This window comes from Ruditapes philippinarum, unplaced genomic scaffold, assembly GCF_026571515.1.
Source record: "Ruditapes philippinarum isolate M1 unplaced genomic scaffold, ASM2657151v2 ctg1892_1_1_1_1, whole genome shotgun sequence".
Classification (NCBI taxonomy): Eukaryota; Metazoa; Mollusca; class Bivalvia; order Venerida; family Veneridae; genus Ruditapes; species Ruditapes philippinarum.
This window is the reverse complement of record NW_026867047.1, coordinates 300,817-312,722: the sequence shown is the minus strand read 5'-3', so window position 1 is coordinate 312,722 and position 11,906 is coordinate 300,817. Positions and strand designations below refer to the sequence as shown.

Sequence of the window (11,906 nt, the reverse complement as noted above, 5' to 3'; positions counted from 1 at the left end):
GAGTTGTGAGTATGTGTTGGTGTAGATGGTTTGTGAGTATGTGTTGGTGTAAGTGGGGTTTGGTGTAAGTGGGGTAGATGGGTTGTGAGTATGTGTTGGTGTGAGTGGTGAACATGGATTGTGAGTACATGTTGTTGTAAGTGGGGTACATTGGTTGTGAGAATATGGTGGTGTGAGTAGGGTATATGGGTTTTGAGTTCATGTTTTATGAGTAGAGTAGTTGGTGTTGCAAGTAGAGTACATGTTGCTTGAGTAGAGGTTATGTTGTTGTAAATAGTTTTCATTGGTCCGTAGGTAGAAATTAAGGTTATGGTTTGACTGCTTAAGTAACCTTATTTTGTTATTTATAATAAAAATAATTAGTTTGACCGTGCGACCACATACACGCATCAAGGACTGTTGTTCGAAAAGTGACCGTGCGACCACATACACGCATCACGATTGTCCTCTTAAGGACAGAGAACCAAAGAGTGTCGAACTTACTACCCAAGAATATCCTCAAGGGTTAAGCTGACACAGTCAACCTATCAATGCAGACTATACGCCTGTTTGATTTTATGTGGTTAACTGCCTAAAGTTTAGTATATAGGTGTTATATACCTATACTTTACTGACAGACTGTTGGGAAATGCAACTTTATTCTTTTAAGTTTAGATGATGTCATTAAATTACAATTATAAAATGAAATTAATTTATCAAAAATGAAAATTAAAATCGGTCGTGGTTACTTTGTAAACACTTTTTTTACCATACCCAACAGGATTGAAACGTTATTAAAACGTATTTCAATCTGAAAGGATTTGATTTCATGGTCTTATCCTTGCTCGAGGGTATATACGATGCTATTCTATACATATAATGTAAAAATAAGAGCAAATGAAAATGTTCTTTAAAGGCTCATTATGCCTCAGAATTTTGCTACGTTTGAAACATTTACGTTTGGTATTTTGTTACAGTTGCCAAAAATAAATACTCATTTGCCATATATAGGAACTACCTTTTTTCTTCTTTTGCTCCGTTCGCAATTGGCATATTTATATTGAATAAGTATTTTGTATGGAGGTCAAAATATTACTTTGTCTACATTTTGCTACCTTTACAACACATTACTGCACTTTTAGCGTTTCTTCCGTCGTATGCTCTGAATCCATTATTTAAACATTATAAAACACATGTTTGACATTTCAAAAAAAAAATGTCTTTCTGAGGCATAATGTGCCTTTAACCATTACACTGCTGAGTTTGTGAAATAGAGTTGTCTTGCATGACTTTTGATACAGATATGATTCGACTGAAAATATAAAAAATAAATAAATAAAAAAACTACATGTAATAGTAAAAAGTATTGTCAGACTGCTATTAAGAAATAAGTAACATGAGGTCTTTAATACTCATTTATTAATGAATTGAGAGCATGTTAAGGGCATATTACATGAAGAAAGAAACTTTGCATGTGATATAATCATGTATAATATATCATTAAAGTAGCAAAATGACAACAAAGTGGTATTTTACCTTCCATAGAAAATACTTATACTTCAACTTCAACTACAAAACTTTATTGCATTAAACAAATACATATTTATAGCAAGTGAAAAATATATAAACACAAACAACACAAGTACATGGATTTTTATCAGAAGAGTCTTACAAACATATGAATAAAATACAGATCACATTTGTTTGGATTAATTTCTTAAAGCTATAGCATGATATATAAATTTGCTTAAACCATTAATAATAGTTAACAATGTTTCAGACAATAAATTGATAAACTTTTGATTAGTCGGCCATGTGTAGTCATACCGTTTAAAATACTTTTTTCTCAAATCATGTGTAATTGTATCTTCAAACAATGGAGAAATTTCTTTTCTCTTCTCTTTCCGTTTGGAATCTTTATTTTGTTTATTTTTCTTCGCCGGCATAGAGAAATTACCTTTATAAAACTATATATCCAAAAAATATCTATAAATCTTTTTAAAATTGCATTTAATCACTATTTCTGCACGAGCTGTAAAATCCATGCCCTCATGTTGAGGGGAGATAACTCTAAAAAAATAACTCTATACACTGTGACTGCACTCGATGCCAAAATGCAATGACAGCAAAATATCACCAGTGAGTTACTGTCTTGAAATAAAAATAATATTATTTATTGGGCTTAATGGGCCTTTAAAGATTTGTTTCATATAACTAGCTACCTTGGGAGGTACTAGGAAAAATGCTTGGTCAATATATGAATGTTACAGACACATGTATACAATTGCAGAAAGTGACTATCTTGATTATTATTATTTTTTTTTTTTTTTTTGGGGGGGGGGGGGGGGTCTGGAGGGTGGAGTAACACTACCATCCCGTAACATAGGCGTGGTAATCCACCTAGGCTTACCTATTTAAAATATATGCTAATTATTTGTTAAGTGATGTATAGGTGAGCATTTAAGTGTTTACTTATGAACGCTGACCAATTTAATGATGTTTGAAATTATTCTAATAAACAGTTGCTCTACTATATTGAATAATTGTTAGCCGATTTACCAAAGTAAATGTGGCACTATTAACTTGAAAAACTACAATCTTATTGGACAAAAAATAATTTCAATCACTAAATTCTGTAATTGTTTAACACTTACCTATTTTGCAATTCCGATGTGAAGTTTTATCTTAGATATAGTTTCTGAGGATAAAACTTTTGAGTAAAAAGGACACAGGAAAGCCTATGTTTATATTTCATATTAAAGGAACTCCACTGAGGTCAAAAAGCCTAAAAACTTTAAATTTGATGTTCTAACATACATCAACTGAGTCACTTTAAACAGAAAAATAAGCAAAAGATGCTTAAGAAATACATGTAAACTAAAATGAATTGAAAAACACATTTTGGGCTTTTCTTAGCTTGATATTATGGAAATGCGTTGCAGCGTTTTCACCTTCCGGTCATTTTTGCAATAAGAATATTTTGTCTTCAATGTGAACGAATGATCTGAAATTTTCCACACAAGTCTTTGGTCTAGACCTACATCAACGGAAAATTAAAATCGAAAAATTATTTCCAGTCCCGTAATGTAAAAAAAAAACAGCAGTGGAGTGAGTCTCTTTAAGAGCGCTTTGCTATTTCATAAAGTTAAGCGAATGTCAGGCAATTATTTAGTTGTCAATTGATCAGTTGATGTTTGCAGTATATGCAGAAAATATAAATATTCTCAGACACATATTCAATTAATTTGAGGAAGCTATCCGGCTAGATCACGAAAGGTCGCGATAAGTCAGGCAGATATACCTTATCTATAAATCTTATAAAAAAAAGTCCCTCTTAAACCATTGTTAACTTTCTTAAATCGCAAAATTGCATGGGAATTTCATAATTTCATTTATAAAAAGGCATCTATACCCATTTTTGCCAAAAAAGTTTGCCTTTTCCGGAAAACTTAAACTAGTCCACGAGCTTAGCTAATTTCTACCTTTCTAGTTTTTAATAACTTACTGGGAGGTTGCCGATCAAGTTTAAACCGTCCGTCAAATCTTTTCTGCCCGCGGTAATAGGCAAAAAAAAGACTTTGATTTTTTCTAAGCTGACTCATCACTCATCACAGACATTTGCAATATGAAAATATTTTCATTCTTTTATTTCATATCTGTAATTTGTAAAGATAATAATTCTCTGAAAAATTCTTGATTTTTGTTTGTTATTTTTTCAAAATCACTACTCCGTGACGTCATACTGCCGCGGTAATCAGGTTTAGGCATACGTACGTTGGTAATAAATAGTTCTGGTATGAAAACCCTTCTATATAATAACTTTATCAATATTTTTTAAACAAAAAGCATAAATGAAAATTTATAGGTAAATGCTTTAATTAGGTGGCAAAAATTCTTTATTATTTTTGATAACAATTTTCCAATTACTACGCAGCGACCAACTGTTTATGACGGGTCATTAACTAGAACGTTGCAACACCGTAGTCTCAATATCATGCATGTTCTTTTGTTGTTATAAACCATCAATAGTCCTTAATATTTTTTAAAGACAAATAATGGTAAACTGTCGCTTACATCAGAGACATGGATCATGCTTGCGTGATAACTAAGGAAAACTAACTTATTAATACACCTTAGGAGGCTGTACGCGGAAAACGCTCATAAACCGCTATATCATATAGCTGTTAGTAAATATTTTGCATACATTTAACTAAAAATTCACTAATGGTGATGAACATATAGTTTGAAAACATTATATTCTTAAACCATGTATCGCCGAAAAAATAAAAAAACTATTTAACTACAAAATCCGTAAGGACCCTCCGACAAAATTTCACCACAAGATTACATTTGATATTAGCAAAAAAAAAAAAAAAAAAAAAAAAAACAAGCAATACTTATATTTTCATCTTACATAATTCATAATTCAAACTTTTAACATAAAAGTATCTTTTAAAAATATGTCTGGCAATTGACAGATCCCTACTCTGATCTTTTATTTGTAAAGGAATAAATTTAAACATGTGCTCTTTTGTTTAGGAATATTTTGTAGTGAAAGTCTTAATATATCCACTAATCTCATAATTAGAATTAGACAGGTCAGGGATTTATACAACCAGCAGTTTAGTTATCTACGCTCATTTCATTCCCAATGGAAACATTCAAATATTTGGGGTAAAAAACATGACCAAAGTACCTAGTAGTCGTTTACCCGGTGGTGATCCCATTAAACTGATTATAGTTTCGAATAGAAAACACAAATAGAAACATGTGTTTCGGTACAACAAAAATCGGAAGTAAAGTGAACAGTTAAATGACAGAAATATGTGGTCAAATATATATGTTTTAACAAGGAAATAATTATTTCAGAGAAAGACGCAAAGATCAGTCTTCAATCAAATGAATGATCCCGTATTGTGTAATTAGAAAGTTTATTCAATTCTAGGGCAACGAATCATAATTTGATAGTTCGTGTGTGATAAAATTTTCAACACAGATTATGAGATACATAAAAATATTAAAGAATAAGAAACTTTTAAAATAAAAAAACGCATATATATACGAATGACTTACAGTCGAGCATGGGAAATTCATCAACATACCTTACGAAATTTTAATTTGAAAATGATATTTGCGCGCGCTGAAGTGATTAATGTTTATTTGAATAAATCAAATAAAAAGAACTTATATGTTTGTGTTCTAAAAAGAATTGGCGGCATAAGACGAATTTCGTTTTCATTTTACAACACTTGAAAAATTACTACAGAGAATATGTTGTTGTTTTTATTGTTTTGTTTTCAACAAGAGTGTGTGTTTTAAGTTCATTCATTCTCGGCACCGGAATAACCATATGTCCGAGATTATAGCATCGGGGACGTCTTTTTCAAGCAGAATCTTCCTGGTAGCCCATTCTTCGTTCGTTAGTGGTAAAGGAGGCGACAGTACTGTCAAGGCATCAACTTCCTGACTGACGACAACAAAAACGGCATTCATTAGCGTCAAACCTCCAGAGTAAGTTACGACAGGTCAACCAATCACCTCTGGTACTTGAGATGACTTGACCTTGACCTGCCGTGTGCCTTCTCCGCGACGTGCATACCTCTGGAGGGATTTGGAGAAGTTTCAACAAAAACCTCCAAAACACGCTATTTATAACACCATTCATAGCACTGACGCTTCGATGTTCTCATCTATTTGCGGGAAATGGTCGACAAGGAAAACCCTACGTAATAACCGCACAGTCTGTTAACAACAGATTTTCCGCAGTATATATTTCATCTTTTCAAGCTAGTGAGGTTTCAAATCCATAAGTTGGTTGAGTGTTGGCGGTAAAAAAAGAAGATAAAAAAAGAAGATATAACTTCCTGATCAATTTTCACTTAGGTTGATTCAATTTTGAATAAGCTTTGCAGATATGTATTTTTTCAAGAAATATTTAGCTTTAATATTATCCGAAACCGTCAAAGTCAGCGACGAGTAATGAAATGGGAATAATTTTCTGAAACGTGATTTTATTCGAGATTTGCTTCGGGAGAAGACAACTTTCTGTCCGTAGAGCATGAATATTAATACTCATCACAAGACAGTGTCTTACTGATCTCAATTATGGTACATGTAAATATGTATTATTTTTATGTTCAATTAAAAAGTTGCTTAACTTGCAGTTGTTATTATCATTCAATGATATTAAAATGGCATAAAGTATTTATGAATTTATGATGAACAGTCCTAGAATATTTTGATAAGGAACCGTCAGTTGTAAAATGGTATTATATGATCTTATAATGAACAGTCGTCATACCTGCTGGTATGTCATTTATAAATGGTTTTTAGGTTTTTCAAAATTTGCATGATTAACAATCCGAATGTAGACCTCAATGAAATGTTCTGGAATATTAACAAAATGAATAGTCAACCATATTAACCATTTATATGAATGGCTGAACGATAAATGGCGCAATGTGCATATCTTCTTTTTTAACAGCACATTTTAAGCAAAAAGAAAAGAAACTATAAGTCTGAAACATTCTGTCATAGCCTCCCCATCAGTACATTCAGTGCTTTGATTTTTTCTATTGCATTTCCTTAGTGTAATAATTATTCTAGTATTGAATAGGATACTTTCTCACTTTATTCTACATTTACAGGTATTAAAACTGAACTTTATGAATTGACTACATTTTTGCTGTTAAAAAAACTTACACATTACATTATGACAACTGTAAACGTAGATGGATTTTAAATTGTTAAATTTGTCTGTGTTAAACTTAGAATAAACAACGATATTTAACCTGTTTAATAATCAAAACAAATTTATGATGAAAATAGCAAGAAACAAACACGCTTTTCTCAAGTTTAATTTCCCCCAAAGATTTATATCAATCATCTGTAGGTACGCCGCTTTAAACATCTTATTCACATTTCAATTATGTAACCGATACGCTTCACTACTACATTTTTCCCGCCATATTCATTTCTAACGCAAGGCTATTCACTGTTCGCATCGCTGCAAGAACACACACACGAAAATGTCGAATAAACAAATGCACTTGTGGTGGGGCTCTGGTTCAGCACCATGTTGGAAACCAATGCTTGTGTTAGCGGAGAAGGGGCTCTGGGAGGGATTACCAAATACAAAGATAGAGTTCTCGAAGAAGGAGCATAAACAGGGTGACGTTTTGAAGTATAATCCACGAGGCCAGGTCAGTAAATCATTTATAAAAGGTTACAAAATAGAACACGTAAAAGAAAATAAATGCATTTATTTTAGGTTACTTTTTTTTGTGAATTTTAACTGAGTAAGTGATGAATTTCGGTTAGTTTTGAATTAATGCATAAACCGCCGTTATAAATCGAATGTTACAAATTAATGACATTTACAGTATATTGATTTTAAGTAGCTTCGAACAAGCATACTGCGTAGCTTATATGTTACACGGGCGTATTTGGTCATGATTGTATTTTCGCGGTAGCAGATGAATTTAATGTGGGCTCATTTTTTATTTCTATTTTTTTGTTTATAATTTATGTATTACTTATATCCCCAAGAATATTTGAATCTGTTTGCAAGTATATAAATCTTCATAAATTTCATGCAGGGACAGAGTTGGGTGTTGTGGTGTTGTACTTGCAGTTATGAACATATACATGTATATACTCATTAAATTAATTTTAGAAATGAGCCAGCATGACATCTATTCTATACAAACATGTATGATTATTAATAATCAAATGGTCAAAATACATGAAATATACAATATCATTGTCCATTAATTGATATGTTAGTCAATATAGTCCAGATCTCTATGAATTCTAGAGACGAGGTAAACTATAATATATGTAATTGTAAGTCAGCACAAATCTTAACAAACGCAAACCTACTTAAGTGGTTAAAATTATGTTTTGACTATTTACATAATAACGTTAGCGAATATGATACGCTGATTTAAACGGAATAGTATTCAGTTACAAGTTTTGCAGATTTATAAATAAAATGTATTGCAGACTATGAATAACATGAACTGATCTCGTTGGACAAAATGTAATTAATATAATTTCAAACAGTAAACACACAGACAGTAATGAATATATAAAAGCGTATGTTTAGGAAAGAAAGAAAAATACTGGTATCTATGAGGCCAATGTCATGTTGATTTTAAATAAATAAACACACACACACAAAACAACAAAAAAACGTGTCAATGCGAACACTGTTCATGCAATGACATTGACTAAAAGAACGATACTTTTGCCTTTAGATGTTATCAGTTTGGTCTGCAGTTAAATGGGTATTATCTTATATATAGACTTGGCTAAGATATAATTTCTTATGTCGAAAAATGGGACACGTACGTTAAAAATATAATATCGATTAGTTTGAGTTCAAGAAATGAGGACAATCTAAAAACCTTTTAAATTCTGCAAATTCTCGGCCTTGATAAAAATCGGCGAGGCGTTCCGAATTTGTATTGCCAATCTTCCTCGTGTGTGTTTGGACTTGTCTTCCAGTCAACAGTTGAAAGAGAATGATACCCCTGGCATGACTCGAACCCACTGCCACCGAATAAGGAGTCCGTTACTTTACTTCTTTATAATTATTATGCCCGAGTCATTTGTTTTAGTAAAGGAATGCGTTTTAATTTTGTTTTATAAAAATACTTGTACATAACATACGCGCTATTTTGTACTCGTTCTCGATCGTGTTTTTGATAGTCAGTCGATTTGCCGAACAGAAGCACATAAAAGATCGACACTAATAGTCCCCAAGAGATAGCTATAGTGTAATACATTATTCAAGGTCATGCTACACTTGTATTTCAGAAAATATGAGTTTTATTTCGTGCCATGGAAATTTAATATCTTCCATTTAGGTATCGTTAATTCTTAAATGCTTGAATCCGGGTTTCATCATCGCAGTTCGTTATTTCGTGGTAATATTTTAATATTTCCGAGTGTTACGTTTCACATTTAAATATTCTTAGACGATTAAATACCTTTTTTTCAGGTGCCAACATTCAAAGACGGTGATCTTGTTGTGAACGAATCGGGTGCGATATGCATGTACCTAGAGGAAAAATACAGCAAGGACTCGAACAAACTATTACCAGCGGATGTCAATAAGCGAGCTGAAGTGTATCAGAGGATGTTCGAATCCCCGAATCTGCAAACGAACGTGACAGAGAAGCTTGTCTATTACCGCTGGATGAACAAGGAAGAGGAATGGGATAAGAAATACCTTGAAGGTTGGCTAATTTACCTTTATTATACCTGACGTAAACATTTTTCTATACAGACAAATGTGACGTCACATTTTTCTATACATACAACTGTGGCGTCACATTTTTCTATGCAGACAAATGTGACGTCACATTTTTCTATGCAGACACATGTGACGTCACATTTTTCTATGCAGACAAATTTGACGTCACATTTTTCTATACAAATGTGACGTCACATTTTTCTATACAAATGTGACGTCACAAAGTGTTATTTCAATATATCATCCTGGAAATGAACATCACCCGGCAATATTCCCCAAGGGCGAGTATTTATATAGAGACTTTAGAACATGTAATGTTCTAGTTCCCTCCCCTGACCGAAAACTCTTAAAGAAACTTCCTACTTTGCGAGAAAGGGAAACATAGAATTTCGCCTGTTAAAAGATAAAGCTTATGCTCGAAATGGAAGATATTATTACATAAAATTATAAACGCATTTTATCTGCAAAAATAGTTCTATTATTCAAGAAAGCATGTTAGTGAAATAGATGCTTTTATCAAGATGAAAAAGTGGGGCAACATTTAAGAGTACATGTATATTAAAATTCACCATTGCGATCTGTTATTTACTTGTTTTTGAGACCAGTGAAATCCCACAATCTAATAAAGTATAGATAGACATATTGTAACAATGTTGTATTAATTAGAACCGACTTTAGAAATTTTCATCTTGTTCTTAAATAGAAAGAATTGGGCGAGTTTCAGTATATGATCATAATGTTTCATTTCATCTTGTGATCTGACATCAGAAAACTTATTCCACTCTTTGTCTCGTCTCTGTGAAGGTAATCATGCGTTAAGGACCGATCATCAGTTTCAGAGGCACACTTAAAGACTTATCAAGACACGAGGCCTTCATGGCTAAGTTGTGTTGTTACGGTCACTGCTTTCGAATCACTTGCCCCTCGTAGTTGGTATTTGTGGGTTCAAATTTCTCAAAATATGTGATGCCTTATGTGGTCAGCTTTTTTAGAATGACAATCGTTCTACATAGATGCATTTTAGTGTGTCTTAAATAGCTCAATCATGCAGAGACGGTCACGTGCTGTTATTTTAACTGGTTACACTGACCTTTACAGCGACCAAGTAACCAAAAGAAACATATCAATGGGATTTCTCATTTGAATATTGAATAAGTTAATTTGTAAACGGCATGTGAAATTTACAATGACAAAAGTTTAGCTACTTTCTCAATATAATAATATATATTTCATGAAATAAATGTGTCTTTCACATTGGTCTTATTGGAATTTAATTCAAAAATGGATGTCAAATTGTTTTGCATACAGCAATGGAAGTTTTTCATTGAAGAATGTTTTGTTTCACAGAGCACACCGAAAAGGCGAAGGAAGAATTAAGCCGATGGAACACAATTTTAGGTGATAATGATTACTTGTGTGGCAAGGAATTTACGATGGCGGACGTTTTTGTCTATCCTGTGTTGGCGTTCTTAATTAGATCCGGTGCCAAGCTGCCCAATCAACCGGCTCTAATGCAGTACTACAAAAGGGTTACACAACGACCATCTGTCCAAGCCACGTGGCCACCCCACTGGAAAGAAGGAGAGGGAAAGCCAATCCTTAGCGATTTATAAACTTTTAAGTTGATGACAATTTTGGAAATAAATTAAAAATTTGAATAAACGGTCTAGACAGTTTAGAAAGAAGAGAAAACTTAAAACTGTATTTTCTTTGTGCTTTTGATGAATAATCTTTATGATATCTATATATTAACGGATAACATTTTCCTCTACTAAAGCAGGTTTCTTTTTTTGATATAAACTTTTTTTCCAGAAATAAAATAATAATAAAATTTCATGTACATGTATTTAACTTTTTGAAAACCTATATCCCCCCATACCATCAAAATATAAATATAGCGACCTCAATGTGTTCTATACATAAGACGGCCACATTTAACATGTTAATAATGCAACCAGTCCAGCCCGCATTTCCATAGTTCGACCATTTCCATAGTTTGACCGCCTCTTCACTGTTTGGTGCATAATGATTTATAAATATAATTAAATCCCTAAAATTCAGAATCGAAGTTTTTTGTCATATCCTATCAATCAGTCAGCTTTGGCGGGGAGGGGCTCATGGTGGCTTAAAATGCCTGGTTCTGAACATATATCTAGGGTTCGAGGCTACTTTGGGTATGTCAAACTTTACATTTATAGTGCTGGTTAAGAAAAGAAAGAAAACTCGATTGAACAGTTTTAAGCGTTGATCAAACTTTAAAAGTACAAGAAATTTTACAGTAACATGATACAGGGGTGCTGTCAAACCTGTGACGAATGAGCATAAAACGCTATAAACCGACCATAACCTTTATATAGACAAGTGGTCTTTATTTCGAGGTAACTCTTGTCGATCTAAGCAGCGTAGTCGAGGACTGACTTTAATTTTCAGTGATCTTTATTCGAAAGTGGTCTTTAATACTGTTTTTCAACTGTTAATATTATATGTTCAGTGTTTTTATTAACTATATAGAATCGAAACCAAGCAACCACTAACTAAATACCGTTATATTCCGGATTCATGTTACACCCTTTTTATGCCCCCAGGCATATAGTAATTAAACCGTCCGTCCGTCTGTCTGTACGAAGTTAACCTGGAACGGCAAGTTGGATTTTTCTTAAGTTCTACC

The 11,906-nt window shown here is 32.8% G+C and overlaps 1 protein-coding gene across 1 annotated transcript; it reads left to right on the top strand.

The window, feature by feature from the left end:
• The first annotated feature begins 6,969 nt into the window (after positions 1–6,969).
• LOC132734618 (glutathione S-transferase A-like) lies at positions 6,970–11,074 on the top strand. The gene is made up of 3 exons (XM_060721410.1): positions 6,970–7,181; positions 8,984–9,221; positions 10,586–11,074. The coding sequence occupies exons 1-3, from the start codon at positions 7,008–7,010 to the stop codon at positions 10,849–10,851; spliced, it is 678 nt and encodes a 225-aa protein (XP_060577393.1). The 5' UTR covers positions 6,970–7,007; the 3' UTR covers positions 10,852–11,074.
• The last annotated feature ends 832 nt before the right edge of the window (positions 11,075–11,906 follow it).